A 24,589-nucleotide genomic window follows, 5' to 3' on the forward strand; every position below is an offset into this window, starting at 1 on the left:
ACTCTAAGTCTAAAATTCTATACACTCTAACTCCCAATGGTAGCTTAGTTAATAACTGAGTTTTCAAAGGTTGCTTGGGTCAGGGATTTAAACCCTGCCTTAAACAAATTCTTAAAAAAAATTTGGGGTCTAGAGGACGTGTTTCTCTCTTCAAATGAAGAAGTTCAATGCATCCACTGTTCTAATAAAGAAGTGGCGGCCTTCGGGATCCGTGTTCGAGCCGTAATCCAAGAGGAAGGTAATTAGAAAAGGTTAAACCAGGATACTACCGAATTATACCAAAAAAAAAAAATATATATATTGGTCAAAGAAATTCCTAACAAGAAGGACGTGAAACAGTGAAAGTAACCCCTTTTCACTCTAAACACTTCTTTTTTCTTTTTCTAATCTCACAAAAGTTTTTTTCTTAGTCTCTCACTACAGCAGACCAGACACTCCGGTCAGGTCCCCCGCCAGCATGCCCTTCAACCACCTCCTCACGGCGGCTCGCCGCCGCGCCTCCACCCTCTCCTCCGCCGTCAGATCCGCCTCAACCGCCGCGGCACTTTCCACGCCTTCCTCCCCTCCTTCCCCTCCTCCTCCAAACGTCATGATCTACGATCGCCTCGCCGAGGCCATGAAATCCAAGCTCCTCCAGCTGGAAAATCCGGACCCGCGCTTTCTCAAATACGGGTCACCCATCCCAACCCTCTCGGACCACACCCGGGTCCTGGCGGCGCCGGAAACCCGCGTAACGACCCTACCTAACGGCCTCCGCGTCGTGACGGAGTCAAGCCTCGCCGCGAAGACTGCCACCGTCGGCGTCTGGATCGACGCCGGGTCTCGGTTCGAGACGGAGGAGACGAACGGGACCGCGCATTTCGTCGAACACATGATCTTCAAGGGAACGGAGAAGCGTTCTGCCAGGGAACTTGAGGAAGAGATAGAGAACATGGGAGGGCATTTGAATGCGTACACGTCGAGGGAGCAAACAACGTATTACGCCAAAGTCACTGATAAGGATGTGCCGAAGGCGCTTGATATTCTGGCTGATATATTGCAGAATTCTAAGTTTGATAATAACAGGATTAGCCGGGAGCGTGATGTGATTCTAAGGGAAATGGAAGAGGTAATGGTCATTGTAGGGGGGGTTTCAATTTATTTTCTATTTTTTAATTTTCACCCTCCATTTTGTGTTAATCTTAAATGGTGTTGATTTATGGTGCAATTGGGTTTGGAAGAGTTTTCTTGCTTCTAATTATGGGAAATGGAGGAGCAAATGGTAGAATAGGGATTTGAATTGCAAGTTGTTGTTGTTATTATTATTTATTTATTTATTACTGTTATTATTATTTTGTGGTTGTATGTGTGTTTATGTAAAGGGAATTGGTTTTCGTTGTATTTGAGTTTGGAAGAGTATATATAAGGGAAAACTTCGAAAACAAATACCTGTAACTTTCCTCGAGATCATTTGTCCCTTTCCAAATTTTTGAATCATTTATTCCCTAACTTAAAGTTTTTTTATCATTTACCCCCATAAGTGAGATGGGTAAATGATAAAGAAACTTTAAGTCAGGCTAAGTGATAAAAAAATTTAAATAAGAGTATAAATGATTCAAAAAATTTGTTAGAGGTAAGTGATAATTGAGAAAACTGATAGGGTTTTTTTTTTAAGTTTTCCCTATATATAATGTGGGTTTCAATTTCAGGATTTTCTGTTCCTACGCCACCCCTCCCCCCTTCTTCCATTTTTTTTTTTTTTTTTTTGTGGCTTCAAATTATGGGAAATGGTGGGGGAAATGGTGGAGGTAATGGAATGTTGGGGATTGGAATTGCAAGTTTTTTAATTGGTTTACATTTTTTGTTTGTAAACATAGAGGGTATATGTTTTTTGGTCATTTGAGTGTGGAAGAGTTTTGTTGCTTCAAATTCGACTGTAATTGATCAAATGGCCTCCAATTTAATTTGTTTTTGAATTGGAAATGATTTTTTTTTAAATAAAATTTGAGGAATAATTGAGGAAATGTCGTCTAATTTATTGTGGCTAGGCCTGTGATAATTGGGTTATTATTGTTGCTATTGAGTGGTGAACTGAGTTGTGTATGTGAAAGTGCACCCATTGTTTTGTGGTTATGGGTTGTGTCTGATTGCAAGCGATGTAAATTTTACGCACCCTAGATCTGTTGTTTCTTTCTAGTTCAACCTTTTTTTGTTGGGTTTAGAAGATAATTTTGATTTTACACACCCTATTGAGTGTTTTAACTTAAGTAAGTTGGTAAGTTTATATCTTTGCATTTACTTGTATTATATTTCAAAGTGGTTTTCATATCATGATATTATGAAATGGGGTCCAATTTCTTACGTGTAGCACAGTAACCAAGGAGTAATTGTTGGTAGTATTCCTTAGCTCTCTCATTAATGTCATGATGGGTATTAAGCCTGGTAAAGGCATGTCTAGCTTGTAGGTAAGTATTAACTGTCAGACAATATGTGTTGGGTTTAGTCAATTTGTGTTCTAATTTTCAGTGGTGATGTTTGTTCTCTTGTTGGGAACATAGTTGTATGAGGTTTGAATTTGAATTAGAATTGGGTTGTGATTTTGTTTGTTTACTTACTAACTTATACGACAGCCACTCCATCCCCACATCCCAACCCGTAGAACTATAGGAGTCTAACTTGTTATGTGTGTGTGTCTATGTGATGAGAACAATTAATAAATTCTTGTGTGTCTGTGTGTTGTGTGTTTATTCCCTTGCGGCTGCCTTTTTTCTCCTAAATTGGTTTTAACAGGCTCTCATTCTTGTGCTGATTAGTTTATCATTTGCAACTGCTTGTAGGTTGAGGGACAAACAGAGGAAGTAATTTTTGACCATTTACATGCAACTGCTTTCCAGTACACTCCACTTGGTAGAACAATTCTTGGACCTGCTCAGAATATTAAGACAATCACCAAAGATCATCTACAGAATTACATACAGACACACTACACGGCTCCTAGGATGGTGTGCAGAAAATTATTTTGTTCCTGTTTGTATATATCATCTTTTAGTGATGGATGCGGTAGTATTCTTAGGACATGGTTATTTTGTAATTTTTATTCTATATAAATTATATTTTAATGCCTAAATAGACAGGTGCCCTCATGGCTATTTTTTTGGGTCTGCTTTCTCAGGTGATAGCTGCTTCTGGAGCTGTCAAGCATGAAGATATTGTCCAGCAAGTAAAAACATTGTTTACTAAGTTGTCAGCGGATCCCACCACAGCTTCTCAATTAGTTGCAAAAGAACCAACCATTTTTACGGGTTCTGAGGCAAGATTATTAGAAAATATATATATTGAGCGCATATAAAACCATCTTGGTAGTAAAATTTAATCACTATTTTGGTACTTATTCCAAGAACAGGTTAGAATGTTGGATGATGATATTCCCCTTGCACAATTTGCGGTAGCTTTTGAAGGCGCAGCTTGGACGGATCCAGATTCGATTGCCCTGATGGTCATGCAAGCCATGTTGGGTTCTTGGAATAAGACAGCTGGAGGTGGAAAGCACATGGGGTATACCACTTGAGAACCTCTTTTCCCCCCCAAAAATAGACTAATGGAGAACTCCTCATAGTCACATAATTGAGTAAATTTTAATTGTGAACAGTTCTGCATTAGCGCAACGAGTTGGCATTAATGAAGTTGCTGAAAGCATGATGGCCTTCAATACCAATTACAAGGATTCAGGTCTTTTTGGTGTTTATGCTGTTGCTAAGGTGAGAATCGTACATGTTTGACAATGCATTACAGTAGACTTGAGTACAAGAAACTAAGTATTTGCCAGTAACAAATGAACTTTTATCCCCATAATTACCGTTTTGTTTATCTGCTTTTCTTTCCTCTTTACTTCCAATGGCTTTTTAGTTTCCTTTTATAATCATTAAGACTTTATTTGGACAGCAACAACAATAGTTTTCCGGTTCTTGCTTACCGATTTGGTGCAGAAAACATGTGGCTCCCATGCCAGTTTCCCCATAAATTTATCTTCCTTCCCAAACAGAAGAAGATGCAATTTTCTCCCAATTCTTTTGGTCCTTATTCTTATTCCCCCCAGTTTTCCCCAAGTCCTAAACCAAATGAAGCATTAACGGAGAAAATATAATGATTAGTATGCAGGGTATTTATACTTTTAGACTTAAAAGCAATTAAGGATGCTGTTTTGGGGCTGTGAATAGGATCTACAGATGGTAATGCTAAGATTTAATGTGATTAAGAAAAGTGCGTAGAATGTTGGTCTAGTATTTTTTATATTGGGATAGTTGAAGCTGTCTTATCAAGTTAAATTATATAAGAAGATAAAGAAAAACCTATGCTTCACACCTAGGGTTCTTAGTCATCTCAACTAAGATGCATCAGTCCTGGCAGCTAAAGTTTAGTTGAAATAAAACTATTTATTTAATTTTTTTTTTTGACTGAACACATCACTTGATGAAGTTTAAACCTACTCATCACTCTCTAACCTTTCTGGCATTTAACATGCTTCAGAATTTTGTAGCATTGTGAACTTCTCTAATTTATTTGTGAATCAGAAAGAATTGGTTTCACTATTTGTAATGATGGATGTGCTTCATTACAAGCTTGCACTTGTTAGGAGAGAAATTTTGTATATATTAACCAAGGGAAATGTGAGTGTCATGTTACATGATACATCTTGTGTCATGCCATAGACACAAAAAGGTGGGACCCACACCTTATTTTTTTTCAGTGGGACACACAACTTTTTGTGTCTATGGCATGGCACAAGATGTGTCATGTAACACTGACACTCACATTTCTCATTAACCAAGTATGTTAATCTTAGTTGTGTCCAATATAAATTACTTTCTGTGCAGGCAGTGTTGAATTTTTTTTTTTTTTTAAAGAACGTTATGCTTAAGTTGCGTAGAGGATAAATTGTCTTATACATTCTCTGCCCCTAGAAGGTTTTTTTGTTACTTTTTTTTGCCCCTGTATCTTAAATTCTTCTTTGATAAAACCATGTTTTAAATTTGATCTTTCAGAAGGATTGCTTGGATGATTTGTGCTATGCAATAATGTACGAGACAACGAAGTTGGCTTATCGGGTCTCAGAAGATGATGTTACGCGTGCTCGTAATCAGGTGGGCACCATTTCTCCTATTTTACATACTGATTCCTGCCCAGCTAATTCAATGTGAAAAAAAGGAATTTGGCTTGTGCTTGCAAGATATGATAAATGGATTGGCACTTGATTTTGGTATTGCACCTAAAAATGATTCACTTACTATGCATTCTGCTTGGATGAGTTGCTTGCAATTGGTTTTTGATGAACTTATATGCAACATAAAATTGTTGGTTTCTCAAAGTCTAATTCTTTAGTTGTTTTATTTGAAGTATCTTTTTGCCTAATAAAGGGGTAAATGTCACTTATGTTGATTGGATGTAATGTCTCAGGGGAGCCATGGCATACTATTTGAAATGGAGATTTTGAGTCATGAAAGTTTTAGATAAATGAAATACGTTGTTATTGGCTCTCTATTTATGATGCCAAGTTTTTTTACGCTCAAATTAAATTAATTTATGGCTGACATGTTTCATCGCATATGAAATGGTAATGCAACATCTGAGCGATTTTATTCACTCGTTTAATTACATATAATTCACGTGCAGTAGCTATCAATTATGTTTTTATTGTGGCAATGCAATTTGACATTGCTACTTCCTAAAAAATGTAGACACTGGATAAAAAATTTACTGAAGTTGACCCAATATAAATCATACTCTCACCAATTGGTGTATGTTATGCAATAAATTGACTGGGTTACAACATTCAGATTAAAATTTTGCTTTTGTGTCCTCAGGATACAATCATTCCCTCACTTAAGTGGTGTATGTTATGAAACTTGAAAAGATGAAATAAGTTGACTGAGTCACAGCATTCCCAAAAAATGTGATAGATGCCTAACTATGAATAAATCAAGGTTTGCACCATTGACAATGTATGTACACGCATTCTACGACACAGTAAACTAGCCCTAGTAAATAGTCTTTGTACCTCCAAAGGGCCGGTGGATCCCTAGATATGTAGAGTCCTCCGTAGAACCTATATTCTGCTTAAATCTTTCTTCGGTTTTTTTCATTATATTGGTCTTTTGCATTTATTAAGCAAAGCTTAAAATGTTGCTTTACTCAATTTATTTCTGTATACTATTATTGTGCTGTAGCCACTTAAAATTGTGTTTTTTACAGTTGAAATCTTCTCTCCTGCTCCACATAGATGGAACAAGTCCAGTAGCCGAAGATATTGGGCGTCAGGTACAATAATCTTAACTCTCAACTTCATAATGAATAAAAGGGGGATGAGAGGGCTTTTCTACTTTACAGGTGTAAATAAAATTATTTACCACTTTATTGCATGTAGAATATCATTAGCCTGTTTAATACAAAATAGACCTATTACTTGTTACTTTTTAGTTTTCTAAATAATAAGTCTGTGTCCGCAGCCAACACTTTGTTAAAACTATGCTATGTCCGTTGACAGATGACTGACTTTCATGGTTTTATATTTTGAATGCATGCACACGTGAATTTTTTTTAACACTTTCTTCTTCTTCTTCTTTTTTTGGTGCATTAATTTATTTTCTTTTTGAATAATTATTAATTTAAAAGAAAAAAAACTAATGTTATAAAAAATATTTTTGCAGCATTGCATGTAAGTAGGAATCTATTTTACAGCGGTGCTATTTGTCACGAAAGAGATTTTCTGAAAGAAGTTACGAATGAGATAGTTGTATTATAACTACATCGCTTTACTTTCTTGTCAAATTAAAAAATATGAAAATATTTTTAAATGCAAGCCAACTCATTCGTAACCATTTCTACTAAATGGTTTCGTGTGAATCATCGTTTTTCTTTCAAAGTGTGTAAAAAATTAATAATACACAAAAGTAGAAATCTATTTTTAATAATTTGTGGTTGAATAAAAATCTTTAAAAATCTATTTTTTCTTTCATGCAAGGAATATTACATTCATTATTTTTTCATTAAAAGTTATATGAATAAAAAAACAGATTAAACCAACTATTTTTTATTATAAAAATTATAACTTTAATAAAAATACTTTAGAAATTTGCAGAAGATTTTTTTTTTGCACCACAAATTCTTTTTAACTATATATTTTACAAAAAAAAATTGTTAAATTTAAATTTAAAAAATAATAACTAAATAAATTTTGGTAAAATATTTGTTTAATTTATTCTTATTAATTAGTTTTTTAAATGTTTAAAAGTCACTTTTTTAAAGTTAAAATAAAAAAATTGTTGCAATGTAAGAATTACATTAACTTTCTTAAAAACTAAATTTTTTTAGTACATGCAATTAAAATATTTTATGCATGCATTCATTGAAAAATTTAACCATGTCAGTCCTTACTTGGATGGTTTTAATTTAAGTCTTGTTTGGTATATGTTTCTATAGCCGCTTCAACTTGTTACTTGTACTGTTCACTCTGCGCTGAACAGATAAATAAGTATCAACTTGCACTAAAGTGGTAAATAGCTTTAGAGGTTTATACTTTATCATAGGAAAATAATATCTTATTTCTTACTATTTTTCAGTGACTTTAAATCTTAATGGTGATAGTTGATATTAAAGCCATTACTATTGATAAACATAGGTGGTGTTGGAAAATGGTGCTATTTATATAGTAAGGGTGTTGGTAAGTAAATCAATGACATATTCTTTACAAGCCTCTATAACTGGTAATTTCATTTTCAAATTAGAAATCTGTTTAACGGCGTGATTATATCTTTCTGTATGTAGAAACAATGATATTTAAGTATTTAGTATTGACAGTTTGAACTGGACTGTATATAAAACCTTTCTTATTTAGGCACACTATATTTAAATAAATAAATAAAAAAAGCCTAGTAAGATGAGTCTCTAGACATTTCCGTGGTCAATAGCTTGTCATACTAAAAGGTTATTATCTGTTGCCCTAGGATTATAATTGAATATGTATCATGCTATTGCTATACAGAAAATATACTGCTACAACTTGATATTTCATTTATTTATATCTGCCCTTGTGGTTGTTTCAGCTACTCACCTACGGAAGAAGAATACCATTTGCAGAATTGTTTGCTAGAATTGATGCTGTTGATGCAAGCACAATTAAGCGTGTTGCAAACCGATTTATTTATGACAAGGTCTTTCTTGAACTATATAACTCATTCAGTGATAACAGCATTGTGTGCTTTTCTCGGGTTTCAGTTTCAGAACTTATGTTATATTTTCCCTTTCAGGATATTGCAATTGCTGCCATGGGACCTATTCAGCGTTTGCCTGATTACAACTGGTTCAGACGCAGAACATATTGGAACCGCTATTAGTTTTCATCTCTGTTTCTGCTTCATTTCTATTTTATGGGAGATCTGGCCAAGCACATTTTTGTTCAAATTTGCACCTTGCATGTCTCCGGAAAGCTGCTGCTCTGGCCGTCATTTTTTATTTATTTGTTATAGGTATGTTTTTGTAACATTTTTGCAAAAATAAATAAGCTGTTATGAGTGATGTAATTGTGCTCTACTCGTAACACTTGTTGAAAATTTTATGGGCAAAAAGTTGCCATTGTTTCCCCAGAACATGAGGCCAAGCTTCCTAACCCGCTAAATCGTGAAATAGTGAAGCTAAGCTTAGAATTAATGAAAGAGATTTAGTAGTGGCCTGTTCGAATTGATTTATTTTCACCCATATATGATTTTGTATTCTTCTCACATAATGCTAAAGTACTGAGCATATCAATACCGTCCAAACGTAATATAAACCCTTTGTGTCACGATTAAGCATTTGGAAGAGTTAATTCATGAGATGGTATCAGAGTCGATCTATAACCGAGTAATTTAGAGTTTGAACCTTGTTATCCCATTTTTTCCGTAAAAGTTTAAATATAAAATAGCAGACCTGTATATTATTCATACTTCAAGTTATAAAAAGATTCAAGGTGTGAGGAAACATGTTATATAGATATAATATAAATTATTTGTGTCTTAATCTAAACGTCTCTTGCGAGTGATAATTCTAGATTTGCCCTTGGTCTACCCTTTGCGTTTGGAAACATTACCAAACACTAAAGCCCATTATATTCACGAAACGACGTGTCTTCCTTCGGTCTACCTTTTTCTTTTGGAAACATTACCACACAATATGTGTGTAATTGTCATCTTGAGACAGTACCTTTGAGACATGGGCCTTTGTAGGTAAGCAGACGTAGTAGTAAATACGGGATAATGTTATGGATGATTATTAGAGCCGAAAAAGGACAAATTATCTGGTTTAGGTTGTAACTTGGGTTAAGGTCAGAAAATGGTTGAATTTGGGTCTTGGACCTAGTTGAATTTAAGAGTGTATAATAGGAGAGGATTTATTGTGGTCCGGGACTATCATTTTTTAGGTGGTCCCTTAGTATAAATGGGAGGATAAAATTGAAAAAGACGAAAAATAGCAGGGGTAAAAAAGGAAAGAAAAAATTAGTGTTGTGAGAGGGAGCACCAAATCATTGGGTGGTCTTAGAGCATAAAAAATATTTCCGTGTAATAGATATTGAGAATTTCACTTGTGGCGAGATTTGCATGTTATTTGAAAATGTAATGGTAAAAAAATTGCTTAGTAAAATATTAGTTAAATTTAGTTTTTATGAGTAGTGTGAATGTAAGTATAATTTTTTATATGTAGTTACAGACTTTTTTGAAAAAAAATATAAAGTAAAGTTAATTACTTTATTCTATACTACTGTCGTAATATACATAAAAAATTGTGCTGGGTCGTGTCAGACATGAAGAGACGCCAATTAAATGGTAATTTGTACGATGGAAATAATTATTGTTGAAGTCAACCCTAAACATTTAGGGAGCTTTGGTGTAGCAGAAATTTTTTTTACGGGGAATAAAAAAATTTTGAGAAAAAAATGTCAATTTTTTTTGATCGGGAAGGTTAAAAAAATGTGTTTGATATGTCAAAATTTCACCGAGAAAGTTTGGTGAGTTTTACTGATGTTATGTTTAGATAATTATAAAATATTGATGGGAAAGAGAATCAAAATTACCAAATGACCCCCAATTTTTAGTAGGGCTCATTAGCTGAGGTTTGAGAAATGTACTTTGATGCAGGGTATTTTCGTCACACAAAAGCAATCTGGATTTGTCACCGACAGGAAAAAAAACTTATCACCCCATCCATGGCAAAATTTTCTATCCCATTCGCTTTTTTTCCCAGCCAGTTTTTTTCAAATTCTCCTACTAAATATGGCCATATTATTTTTTTTATCCTATTTTCTTGGCCAATTTTTTTTTGCCCCCTACCAAACAGCCCTTATGGTGTTTGATTCATCGAATATATTCATACTATTGGATTTTCGGGACCTTCTGAATTTTCATTTTTGTTTCAAGATTTTGAAAAAACAAATTCACGAAAAAATGATTCTTGAGAATATCTTTGCTCAATATTTACACACTTTTTTTTTGTAATGGAATATTTACACACTTTCGTTCCTATGAAAAAGTATTTTTTTTTTCTACTGAATGCAAAAATCTGTTGCTTTCTCATGACACGAGAATATATTCACATAAAATGTCCAATATGTATCACGAAGCAAATTCGAGGCGTACATAAGCTAAATTAAATTCCTGTTTGGTGAGATTTTTGACATGTAGACGCTATTAATTACTTCAAAGTTCAAACTCAAAAAAGAGTGAATTGAGATTTTAAAACAAGTTCTAAAACTTTTTGTAAAAACTTGATCTTTAAAAGATTTTGTTGAAGTTATATGAACTTCAATTCAATACTATACTCAATGGATAATACTCAACCATCAGGTTTTATTCTCCAAATTCAATACCATGGCATCTAATGACAGTGTCTATTTATTTATTTTTCCTTTAATTATAATAAATATTCACTTTTTATTTATTTAATTGGAAATGATGATGTTTTGGTGGGATGGATGATGAATTAAAGGATTTTAGTATATTCTCTGTAACATGCTTTAGAGCGGACCTACATGCTAAAATTTGATTTAATTTACTCAATTATTTTGCTTCCGTACTAACCATTTTCCGCAGTCAAAGCTGGCGCGGAAATGCTTATACGCTTTGTGAAAACTAGAAATAAAATTCAGAAACCTTTTTATTCTCTAAATTCAATACCACGATACCTTATGCGTATTTTGCCCTTGCGATTGGTATGAAACAAAATTAGACCCTTCTAGTGTAGAAGTCAAAAGAATAAAAAGTATAGAAAATTGAGCAGATGAAGTGAGAATATGTGTTCGATCTTATGAAATATTTTCTTTAGAAAAGAGTTAAAGTTTTAATACTGGGATTCGCTTCAAATCAGACTAGTCGCGAAATGATGAACCGATTGAAATATCTTTAATAAATAAATAAATCAATAAATAATACAACTTTAACTTAATAGAATATATATTTTATTTTATAGTGATTTTGGTCTAATTTAATTAATGTCAAGAATTCAGAATAATAATAATAATAATTAAGAATTAAAAATACAAAAGAGAAAGGTTTGTGGTGTGTCACATGCCGAGTTCTGAAGTGTTCAAGAGAGAGTGCAATAGCAAAATGGCCAAATCTCCTTTCTCTTGCATCAAGACATAGCATATGATTATATTTATATTAACAATTAGTATCAAACGAAGAGTTGACACATAAAAGTTGAACAGGCGAAGATAAGAACATGTATTCGATGATTCTTAGTATTATCGTTTAGATAGTTTAAAGCCTTAATTATGAATCCATCTTAAACAGAATTACCTCCCGTAGAAGATACTTATAATTTATTAAAAAGAAAAGAAGATATAATATATGTAAATGATGTGTAATATTCCAGAATGTACAAAGGTGACAATAAAGTTTAGTAGGTGAGTAAGTGAATATGCCAAATGCGGGGGAATCAAGTTGCAATGATGGATAGTTGTTATTTGGAAAAAAAAAAACCGGGGATATATTCCATGTTGTGAATGTTTTGTCTCGTAGTAAGAACCATGAAAGAAGCCAAGTTCACTAATCTATAACAACAATTATATTTATATCAAGAGTTTTATTAATCTCATATTAAAGGAGATAAGTTATTTCATGTTATAGAGATAAATTTGTAGATCCTACCACCTGAAAAAAAAGTGGCACAGTTATCGAAGAGTGTGTAGGAGATAAAGTTACCACATGTAACATAAGGGTAATTTTTTTCCTTATATCAATATAATTTTTATTCTAAACTAATTGGGGTTAACGGTCAGTAAAGTCAAATAAAAAGTAAAAGCAATAAAGAAAAGAAAAATAAACAAGAGAGGAATTTTTAACATTACGTGGATGACAATCTCAGTTAACTCACTTTAACCGGTTAGTGGTCAATACAAAAATGAGATGGGTAGATTGATAAGTTTTTTTAAAATAGGTTCAAATCAACTTACTTGATTTCAGTGGATCAACACACTTAAAAAAATAATAGAAGAATAATTATTACTTTAACTTTTTAAAATTCAGCAAAAATGATAAGTTATGTAGGTTAATTAACAATATTTTAATGGAAGAGCACAAAAAAAGCATTACTCTCAATTCAGGGTAACATGACAATGGCAAGTAGTAATCAGATTTGAAGAATTCTTTTAATTTTGTCCATAGGTGAAGAATAATAATAATGAAAGTTTGAAGATATTTAAATCCGAATAAGGTTAAGATAAAGATTTGTACGAAACAACGATCCACTCTAATTCCTTCCTGACTTTTCCACTGCAGATTTTCCAGCCTATCATAGTCTAAAACATGAACAAGAATGATGGGTTAGATGAATAAATAAAGACAGAAGGAAAATGACCTGACGCATCTCCACCAAAACCTACAAGTAGTTTATATGGGACAGGATAAAATAGTGTGCTTAGAAAAATAAGTTGTAAATATTACTAAACTCATCAATTTTGGTGGGTCAAATGGACCAACAAGCCAATTACGATCCATTTTGCCCTTTGTATATTCTTAAAATAAATTAAGGAGAATGCTTGCTATCCATTAATAACAAGTCACATCCTCTAATTATATTATTATTGGTGGCAGAATCAGAATGAAAGTGTGAATAAAATGATGATGTGAGACTATTTATAATAAGATAGTGAAAATGTGTACATATATGTGATACGAAATCTATATATAAATAAGTGTATGTCGGATTGTTTGAAAGTTAATGATTGTTAAAGATTTTAACACGGAATTAAAAGTTCAGAAAAATATATTATGATAAAATAAAAAGAATGTATCTCATATATAAACTGGATTAAAGACTTTCTTTTTGTTTACCAAAAAAAAGAAAAAAAACTGGATTAAAGACTTTTCCCCCCATTGTTTTCATTAAATTTTTTTCTAAAAAATCACATGCAACTGCTTATTGAATGGCTTTGATATACGTGGGGTCCACGGAGCAGTACCAAATTGAACTAGGCCCGCACGTGCAGCACCAATAGATACAAATTTCTTCGGTATTTTAATTCCCACATTGATTTGTTAGAGGTTATGGTTTCAGAGAGAAGGGTTTAGAGATGTTTGAAGTATTATATCAAGATGTATTGAGTTTGAAATACTCAATAATTACCTCCAGCTTAGGAAATCTTAGAGATAATGCAAGCTATTGACTCTAGCCCATATGAATCAAAATAACTATGCTTTCATCTATTTGGGCTTATATGTGAACATATTATTGGATTATATTATTAATGTATATCCAATAATCTCCTCCTATATTCACCATACAACGCAATCCAATAGAAATATCGGTGTAATGTTCAAACAAATATGAATCATTCACTTCTAGTTCAAGACAATTAACTCGGATTAGTTAAGCTCGATCATAATTTGCAATCTAAATAAATAAACCATCATTATTATGAATCTGTTATGAGATCTACATACCAAAATAAATATTTAAAGTTTTAGATTCAATCTAACCTTATTCAAATCCTAACATCCAAAACAAGTTTCAAAATCAGTTCACAATCAACAATGTTGATAAAATAAAGATAGCAAAATGTAAGTCTCAAAATGAACTCCGTCAAAATGGGTAATAGCGGGTGAACTGTCAAGTCCCCACACATTCTAATTGATATATTCATTTATCAAGGAGGTGATCTTGATTAAGATCCCTCTCATTAAGCTCTCCTCCATCTCTGCCATCCTTTATAGAATATCAAATATGAATTTGATATTATCATAAATTCAATCAGTTGAATAATCTACCAAAGATGTCTAGTTTTACTAAAAGAACTTAGTATCATATCATCAGGAAAAGAAGAATATATATATTAATGTTATATAGCATCATAATATCATGTTCATAAGCATCAACCCAGTTTCATAAATTATGAAAAGGCCTAAATAGTTTGATTTGCAAAGAGCCATCAACTTAAGTTTATTTGGAAGAGAATAACCACCACTATTTGATGCTACCGAGGGTTCATGAACCGTCACAATTATCACCATTGAAAGGTCTATCAGAGGCGATTTTGATGAATAGGTGGAATAACAGCCTTAGCACAAATATAGGCGGTTTTGTTGGTAGGTATTAACGATGCAATCATCAAACCAAGAATCTGAAGTGAATTCAAGGGTGACTAGTTAAACCACCTCCAAATTACATTTTGAGCTTTTAGAGAGGCGAGTATTAATGCCGCAATCATCTAAGGTGAATTCAAGGGCAATTAGTTAAATTGCCTCTAAATTATATTCAGAGGTGATTACAGAGGCAAGTATTAAAACAATTACCAAAGCAAGAATCTGACATGAATTCAAGGATGATTAGTTAAATTGCCTCCAAATTACATTCTGATGCAGTTTCGTATGCGGGTGTTGACACCACAATAATAATGTCAAGATTTTGACGTGATTTCAAGGGTGGTTATATATCTAAACCAAATGACATTTGAGGTGGTTTTATAGTCAACTTAAGGCGATTTATTACCCGCCAAAATATGTAAATTTAACATTTTAATATTTTAAAAAAAGTATTTGTTCAAATTTTGTTACGTAAGGTGATTTATTACTCTCCAAAATACATTGTGCATTTAGTTATTTTTTCTAATGATGTAATAATTACATTTTAGCATATATATATCCATATAATAATCAATCAATAATTAAAAGCATAAGATATATAAATTCATCACAACATTAAAAGTGCATAATTTCATACACTATCCAAAATCATAGAACGATATATATTTAACAACAATAACATAAACTATGTCTCAACTGTTATATAAAAAACCTTCAACAAATTCACGATATTGACAACATCACTATCCAAAATCAATGACTGAATATAATATTCAACATTGTGGTGATGGAAGTGGAACATGAGGTGATGAATCTGTTCCTTCACATTGTGGGTCATGACTAGCATTAGAAGATCTTTTTTATTCTTGAGGAGCCCAAATATGCAATTTGATTCTTTGGGAAAAAAAAACATACACCAAATGCTACACATAGCCTATAACTACCTATATATATATATCAAGAAAAGTAATATAGAATTCATGCCTTAGAGCTAACAATATTATGATTTTGCTACACAAGTTTTAGATTTTTCAGAGCCAATAATGATCATCTTATCTAAAATTGTTGTGGTCGTACACAATATAATTCTAACATGCTTAAGTACACTTGCCAAATCTAACCTCCCACCAAAATACCATACCAATTTCTCATTAACCAAATCATACTTCAATTTCACAAACGCAAATATACTTTTTTCATGCGACTAACAGAACTACCCACACTTAGTTTTTCAAATTTTCATCTAGTTAACGCAATTAAATGTTATAAACCTTCTGAATATAAAGGAAGCATCACTTAACACAACTAAGTACAATGTTAGTTTACTATCCATTATAATATAACATCTACAAAAAATAACTAGAACAAATAAGAAAATTAAATCGCTATTTTTATCTTCAGCAACGAAAGTAATAATGCCATTATAAACAAACAACACACGTAACACTCACATGACTAATACAAAAAATAACTAAAACAAATAAGAAAACTAAATCGCTATTTTTATCTTCAGCAACGAAAGTAATAATGCCATTATAAACAAACAACACACGTAACACTCACATGACTAATAACATAAAGAACAAAACAAGTTATTACTAAACAAATGATACAGAATTTACATTTTCTAAAATTGATTCCAGATACTTTCGTATAAAAATTTTGAATATGCAAAATGTAAGTGCTTACACTTTTAATCTTAATAAAAAACAATTTAACTCTCAAATAAAGTTTTAATAAGGGAATATTACTCTCATGTACTCATTAATTAGAGTAAAGAAAAAATATAAAGTAAGCATCATTTTTGATTTGTGAATGTATAACCCCTCACATAATTGAAAATTCATTATTATGATTGAATTGTCGATTAGAGGGTTTAATTGGTAAAAATCTTGAATTTCAGGTGAAAATACACTCGAAGGGCAAAATGGTAATTTGACAATTACTAAAACCCTAAAATTATGAAATGATATTATTAGACATTATTTGGTGAAAATAATGTTGGATTTCGATTCAGAACGAAATTTGAAAGTAGATAGACACTTTTCTGGAAAATTAATGAATAATAATTTTTAGCGAATGAAATATCATAGTACAATTTTACTGAGAAACTCAAAAATCATATTAAAATTCTAGGAATGGATATATGTCGAAAGAAGTGTTTATAACCAAGAAAAATAATTATTTGAGGAATTTTGATATTTTTGGTGAAATACTGTTAGTTTGAGTATAGGGGCAAAAATGGAATTATGCAAAAATTACCCGGATCTTTTAAATACTATATTGTGACATTATTAAATTATAATTGTGCAGCTTGAATTTTTGAAAATATCCAAGTTATGAAATTATTCAAGAATTCAAGAAGAATAATAAAGTAAATTGAATTTAGATATTTTCTAACTCTTTTTTTCTTCCAAAAAGTCAAATAAATTGACTAGGCTTATTTAAGCATGAAATCAGCCTTGCAGGCTGATAAATCCTTGGTTTACCATAATATTAGGTATAAATACACTTGAAATGCATCATGAATTGCATGGAAATTAGGGTTTTACAACGTAGAGTCACAAGAATTGAATATATTGCTAACATCTTGTAATAATTCTTATTTCAAGGGATTTTAACATCCATCAAGGCTTTTTGGAGCCAAATGAATGCAACAAGATGCGCTCAAGCCTTAAAGAAGCAAGATTTCAAACATGTGCAAGCTGGAGGAGGACGTTTTGGCGTTCAAGAGAGCATTAAAACGCTCTAATGAAGGAAAACAGTAAGAATTCAGTGGAGCAGAACGTTTTGGCGGACAAATAGAGCGCTAAAACGCTCCAACAGCAACCAACTACCCTTCGAAGAGGGCGTTTTGGCGCCCAACAACACGTTAAAACATCCAGAGGCAGACAACAATACACTGGGAGGTCGTTTTGGCGCACAAAAAGCACGCTAAAACGTCCATGCACGAACCAATCAACCCAAGATTTAATCAAGATTTGCCAATGGATACCGGATTGTGATATCTGGAAATTAAGCAGAAACATATCAATCTTGATTCGTTAATTGATAGAGATCTACGGGAAGATTTGATGAAAGATAATAACAAAGATTCGAAGCTCAAATCTATCAACATAATCTGCAAGATCTTAAATTAAAAAAGGAAGCAATTGAAGATTTGATTGGAAATTTGATAAGGATTCATTGAGAGATTTGATGAAGGATATAGCTTCAATGGTTATAAATAAGGAGCTGAGGGTCAGACCAAGACAAGCAATTCACAAAATCCAGAGAATTACACAAAGACTTGAGGGAAGAATCCTGTTGCGGAGCGTTGGAGCACTAAGGAACCAAGTCAACATCAAACCAATGGAGGCTTGGGGTTCTCTTTTCTTTATTATTGCTTTTGAATTCAGTATGCTAGGTTAGACTTTTATGTAGTTAAGGGTAGATGGAACCCAAATGAATCTTTATGTTTATGAATTAAATTGTCTCTGAATTCTTTTCTTTTTATAATTGAATAAATTTATATGTCTTTAATGCTTTCTATGAGTTTGCTCCTTATAAAATGATTTTGGGGAATTGTATGACAATAGGGATGTTGGTGCATGAACCCTGACTTGGTAAATTTATCACAATCGTTGTGATCTAGGGATAAACATAGAGCAATTGTGCAATCTTTAAATTTTTGATCTTAATGTATGTTTTCTTGGAGAATAATCGGGGAACTAGAGTTCGTTCAAGATCACATAGATTTAGGGTAACAAGGAATTGAGCCCTAATTAACTTAGACATAATTGATTGGCATTATATTAAGAACAGATTCTTGGCATTTAATTCATAACTTATAGAGGAAATTAGGGGAAGTCGAAACATTAACTACGCTCTTTCTTGATTTTCAAAACTTTCATCTTTTTACTTTATTGCTTTTAATTCTGAAATTGCATGTTATTGATTGTTTTTAATTTCAATTCTTTTCATCTCAAATTCGATTGTCCAACTAAATCGTTGTTAGCGAACTAGTACTTGAAAACCAATCCTCGTGGGAACGATCTCGTACTCAATACACTTTATTACTTTTACGACCAGTGCACTTGTCGAAGTCGCAACAAGGCTCATCTTCTTCCTCCCCCTCAGCGTCTTGGGCGAACAACCCTGGAAGATATAACTTAGGTTTGTAACTTTTTATTTTGACACCGAATCAAGAAAGTTACAACTTGAAAAATACCCAGAATTTCTTTGTGATCAAAAATCCTAAAAGAATTCCTTGAGAAAGTGAATGTGTGGAGAGATCAAAGAGATGAAGGTGACAGTTTTGTGAGGTGAGAGTAGTCATCGTTAGTGGTTTTTGTTGCTTGGAAGCTTGTATATTTCTCTCTGGAAGCCTAGAAACTCATTGGTGGTAAGATTTCTCAATTTCATATAGTCTTTCTTATGGATCGAGATTTCATACATAATATGATGTGTATGTTGGTGGGTATGGTTGGAGAGGTTTTATGGCTATATTCTTTTGGAATTTATTGTTCGTATGGATAAATAATCGGTAGAAATCTAATAAGAATTTAAGTGATTTTGGTGTCAACACTTAGACAAATTTTCAAGGATGAAAGAATGATAATTTGTGAAGGAAGTATTTGATGGATGATATAATTGATTGGTAGTTGTTCTAATCATAAATTATGAAGTTTAATAAGAGTTTTAAGCTTGTGAATTATTGAAAATTACTTGGCCACATTATGTACACATTCGACCATATTGAAGAAATTAGGAAAAAATATTGTACATTGTGTTGTGGTTTGATGGAGAGTGTGTGAATGTATTGGTGGTTTGGTTGAGGAGGATATTTAAGTGATGATATTGGTTTGTTGAAATAAAATACAATTGGTTACACTTTGGGGTTTAATGATCGCTAGGATTTTTCTAGGAGTTATTATTTGTGTTTGCTTGTGTATTCTCAAGTACATGATTGATCATATTGTGGTATGATCATTGTAGGTTGATTCTCTTTGATCCAATCTTGGAGGATTGAGCTTTGGAAGCTTCTCTCTGTTGGTTTATAAAATTGCTTGTGAAACTTTTTATAGGTAAACTTTTGTGTGTCCTGGGGTTAGTCCCTTTGTGTGCTCCACCATATCCTTTGGGTATGGTTGGATTTGTGATCTTTGATAATGTGTGAAAGAGTATGATCATGCATTTTTACATGATGTTTGACATGTTGTCTGGTATATGTTTTTATATACATGTATTCTTGTTTGGTATATGTTTTGGTATACCTGTATCTCTGGCCAGTAGATAGATTTGTGAGGACTTCCACTGGATAGGTCTCTGTAAGAGTTTCAGTTAGGTTTTGCCGTAGTGCTATCTTTATTTTGGGAGTAGTACTTGGAATGTCTCAGGAGTTATGGTTGGAATTTTTATACGATATCCTTGTTTGGATGTTCTTGGATGTTTACCCAATGATTGATGTGATTTTGTATGTTATATTGTTCATATGTTTATCATTGCATGCACATTGAGTGAGTCATTGGGTGGAATGATCCTCTAGGACCCGTGCTTTACTGAGATTGTCAAATCTCACCCTGCGTTATGGGACCCTCTTTTCAGGTACCACTAGTGTTGTTGGGGAAGCCTTGGGCAAGAAACCCACTTAGTATGGACACGAGCATATGGAGTATTTTGACATGTACATAGGAGTGCATGAGGATTTACTTGGCATTTTGAGATATTATTTTGATGCACATTTTAGTTGCTTATTTTGTATCATTAACTTAGTACATGAACATTGATTTTGTATGAGATGTTGTTACATGCTTAAAGTTGTTCATGCTTTTGTGTCTAAGTCATTTGATATTATGTTGAGTATGTAATAGTTAAATTTGATAGTTGATGTAAATGTAATTGTATCATCGAAGAACCTTGCATATGTAAATATTGATGTATGTGATGGAAGGGCCTTAGACCTATTTTAGTTATTGATAATGTTTAATTATAAAGATGATAAATGGGACATTGTGTATGAAAGAGTAATGAGAGAATTGGTAAATTGAGTAAAAAGACAGCATGAATTGATGTATATTGTGGGTTGTAAGAGCACCAATGTATGTTGATCCTTTGGATGCCACCCTTTTGGTCTATTATGTACCATTTTTGAGTATTGAAACACCCTTGGATAAAGTGGAAAAAGGTTGTAAACACAAAGAAGAGTATGTCGAAATTTCTAGAAAAACATTTAGATTTTACCCTAACTTTGAAAGACCATAACTCTCTCCACAGTGGTCCGAATAAGGTGTAACATACCTTATTTTGAAACTTAAGATGTTCCCTATATTTTCATAAAATTTGGTGTCATTTGAAGTTGTAAGAACTACCCAGTTTGCGTTTGAGTGAGGATTGTTTTGTTTCGTGCTGAAGTGGATAAATTGAGTTTATGTTTTTGGAAAATTCATATCTCTCTCATTTCTTGCCCAATTTAGGCTTATGATATATCAAATTGAAGCTTGAGATGTCTACTAAAATATATTAAAATATGGTGTAAAACAGATAAGTAAAACGACTACAGTTTCAAAAGTAGTTTAGGACGTTTGTGTATTTGAAAGTGCGGCGTTGACAGTTTTAAGAAAGTAACTTACGGCAAGCATATCCGGAGTTTTAGAACTCCAAATGGGGCGTGTGATAGCTTGTTGGAAAGGTAAAATAGTTTATAATAACATATCAAAAGATGAGAATTTATGGACAAGTTTTCCAGCTGCAGTTTTTGAAAAACTGAATGTACTTCAAGTAGGTAAAATGTCAAATTGTGTATTTGTGCTTCGTTGGTTTATGGGAACCACTTAACAACTTTAAATAGACGTTGTATGATGTTAAGCAATAGTGTTTATGGTTCTGCAATAGTTTGAGTTACGATCACTTTTTTGAAAAATATTGAATATGGACGTTTTATAAACATAAGAATTTTGTAAATGGTACTAAAAAGAAAAAGTTTTATCGTATTTTTAAATAAACTATTGTAATTATAATTGCGCTTAATATCATAAACAATGATAACATGATCGGTCATAAATGAGGTGTTACATAATACATGAGAGAATTTTTCTCTTGTATAACATGAAAATAATATTCCGTTTGTTAAGTAAGGCCTCAACTTAGAAAACTTAATACATGTTCTATTTTGATTAAAAAAGTTACAGTAGAAAATCTTAACATGCATGCAGATGGTGACAGGTATGTGTATGTGTTTGTGGAAGTTTGTTATCTCAATAAAGCGTTTTCAAACGTACATGCAACCATGACCTTCATTGGTTCGTAGTGAGTCTGTTGGCTTTAGAACTGTCCATTACATACCAAAATTTCGCAAATTTTGTTGTACCAAAATTTCTTGTTTTCCTTTCTATAAAAAAAAAGGTAAAATTTTTTTCGTAACTTTTGAATCCAAAACCTCAAAAAAACAATAATAGACACATTCATCAATCATTATCCATATGGCATATTCCTTTTCAAACATTCAAAGATCACCAACCCTTTCATTATCCGCCTCTAACATTTATTTATTCATTTATTATTAAGCAAAACCATTCTTGAGCCTAGGTATCGAAATAAGTCACGCAAATCCTGTGACCTGATTTTGCATTAAGTTTATCTTCATCCGAGCCTATTTATTAAATAAGTTATATATGTTAAGAGTCTTTTAAAAAATCTATTTAGTCAAAAACATAAAATTTTATGTTTTTTCAAAAAATATTTTAGAGATGATGATCGCTATTTAAGTAAACATAAATAATATGCTAATTTATTATTACTGTTAAATTTTTACTGAAATATTTCAAAACTATTGTCTTGTTAAAATATTTAAATTTGTTAATCCTACATAAGTTTGCTAATTTTTTTAAAAAGAAACTTGTTAGTTTATTTAAAGGCTTTAAGAACAAGGGAAATTTTTTAAAAGATTAGGCCAAGCTTAAATTAAAAAAAAAAAACTTATCTGATTTATTCAACGTCGATTCCTTATTTGTTGAGTCCTCCCAATATAACGACTAGCATTGGACAGCACAGTCACAAACGGATAACCTTTCAGACTCACTAAACGGCAACTTCTATCTCCCAAAACCACCCCACTTTTTTTTTTTTTTAAATTTCTCTCAGTTATCGAATAATCGACTAATTGATCATGTTAGATATTACTACAAAGAAGAAAAAACTCTTCCAAATCAAAATTTTAACATAATTACATACTCAAAATTCAAATTTAATACTATTGATTAAGTTAAAACAATCCAATGTCAGGTATTCGAGTTAATCCATATGCTTGATGATTAGTCACTTTCTTCTTGCTACCTTATCAAACCAGGGTGTCAACCTAACCACGTGCCATGCTCGTGCAAGCCCACCCTTAGCTTACTCACACATTGTGAAATCACACTTCAACACGTCACAAGCCCATGACAGAACCCGAATAAAAGTGTATATGCCAAAGGCATCTATATAACCCGAATAATTAAGGATCCTACCCGCATATCCCTGTTTAGTTTATAACTTCGTCAAACTCCTTTATTCACACTGAAATTCGGATCAAAATCACAGCAATTATAGAAGTTGGAACTCGAAACAGTTTCCCTCGAATATTCTCGAGAAAATTCCAACCATTCCCATCATCTTTATAACCACCTTCCCACGCACACTCTGCAAAACCCAAACACAAACCAAAACCCATCTTTAGAATCATCTTTCGAACATAGAAACTTCTCCGAATTCTTCTAAAGAACTCGTTTTTCCTTCGAATCAATGGTGGGTTTCGCGAGAAAGAAACGGGTCACTGACCCGTTCGACGATGAAGCAAAAGCTCGCATCTTCGGCGGTGATCAACGGCAACTGAGCGGCGTCAGCAGCGGAAGCGAACATTCCGGCGACGGCGACGGCGAGTCACCGTGCCTCTCCGGGCTCGTGCATGATTATTTCCTCAAAGAGAACGGGAACGAGTGTGACTCGGTGGGTAACGAGTTCGACTCGGAGGGAGTTGACTCGGTCTCCGATTGCATGGACTCGGTGGAGGATCTAATTAACTTAAACGCTGCGAACAGTGTCGATTCTTATAAGAACATGCTTCGTGCGCACGTTTCGGAGGCAGCTGAGAAGTTCGCGTTTCTGAGAGAACGAAACGTCTCGGTTTATCGTCGAAACGTGATGTCGTTTTTGCGCGAAATGGGACACAATGCGGCGATCTGCAAAACGCGGTGGGACTCCTCCGGCGGAAGCACCGCCGGCAGCCACGAGTTCATCGACGTGGTGCAATCTGGACCGTCCACGTGGCAGAACCGGTACTTCGTGGACCTTGATTTCGCCGGCCAGTTCGAGATTGCCAGGCCGACAAGCAGTTACGAGGAAATTCTGACTTACGTTCCCGGAATATTCGTCGGAACGGCTGAGGAGCTTAAACGCACCGTTTTGATCATGTGCCGCGTGGCGAAACGGTGTTTGAGGAACAGAGGGCTCTCTGTTCCTCCGTGGAGAAAGAACCGGTACATGCAGAATAAGTGGTTCGGTTCGTATAAGAGGACAACGAACCCGGTTCAGGGAAACCCGGTTCCCACGGTTGTGTCTGCCGTGAGTGGGGCAAAATGCAGGTTGGTTGGGTTCGATGATGCCGTTTCAGAGGATAGACGCGGCGGTGTGTTTGTTCGTATCAGATGATGTATGAGTAATGAGATGATGAATTGGATAATAACATTTTTTTTTTTTTTGATAATTGTTAATTTTGGTTTCGGATTGGATCGAGTCTGTGAAAATTCTATTTTAATTTTAAAATAAGAAAAAGTTTTGAATGATGAGTGGAGTGAGAATTATAATTTATATGCGGCAAATGTACATCGTTTATGTTCTCTGCGGCGAATAGGAGACATGATTAGACACGGGCTGGACCACTTTTTCTGAGTGACATGAAACTCTACTTTGTCTGATTCATGAATCTAGACCGTTGTTTCTAACCAATACAAAAAGTGGGACCATGGAAGAAAAAATTGTTTTAA

The 24,589-nt window shown here is 33.3% G+C and overlaps 2 protein-coding genes across 2 annotated transcripts; both read left to right on the forward strand.

Moving 5' to 3' along the window:
- Nucleotides 1-355: 355 nt before the first annotated feature.
- On the forward strand, nucleotides 356-8,649 carry LOC133299263 (probable mitochondrial-processing peptidase subunit beta, mitochondrial). The gene is made up of 9 exons (XM_061498702.1): nucleotides 356-1,108; nucleotides 2,817-2,981; nucleotides 3,152-3,289; nucleotides 3,383-3,534; nucleotides 3,629-3,737; nucleotides 5,022-5,120; nucleotides 6,229-6,294; nucleotides 8,079-8,186; nucleotides 8,283-8,649. The coding sequence occupies exons 1-9, from the start codon at nucleotides 458-460 to the stop codon at nucleotides 8,367-8,369; spliced, it is 1,575 nt and encodes a 524-aa protein (XP_061354686.1). The 5' UTR covers nucleotides 356-457; the 3' UTR covers nucleotides 8,370-8,649.
- Nucleotides 8,650-23,098: 14,449 nt separating this feature from the next.
- On the forward strand, nucleotides 23,099-24,277 carry LOC133299268 (uncharacterized). Its single transcript, XM_061498706.1, has one exon. The coding sequence runs from the start codon at nucleotides 23,349-23,351 to the stop codon at nucleotides 24,252-24,254; it is 906 nt and encodes a 301-aa protein (XP_061354690.1). The 5' UTR covers nucleotides 23,099-23,348; the 3' UTR covers nucleotides 24,255-24,277.
- The last annotated feature ends 312 nt before the right edge of the window (nucleotides 24,278-24,589 follow it).

Source organism: Gastrolobium bilobum, unplaced genomic scaffold, assembly GCF_033153095.1.
Source record: "Gastrolobium bilobum isolate Gb01-03AN ecotype WA unplaced genomic scaffold, APGP_CSIRO_Gbil_v1 utg41201, whole genome shotgun sequence".
Lineage (NCBI taxonomy): Eukaryota > Viridiplantae > Streptophyta > Magnoliopsida > Fabales > Fabaceae > Gastrolobium > Gastrolobium bilobum.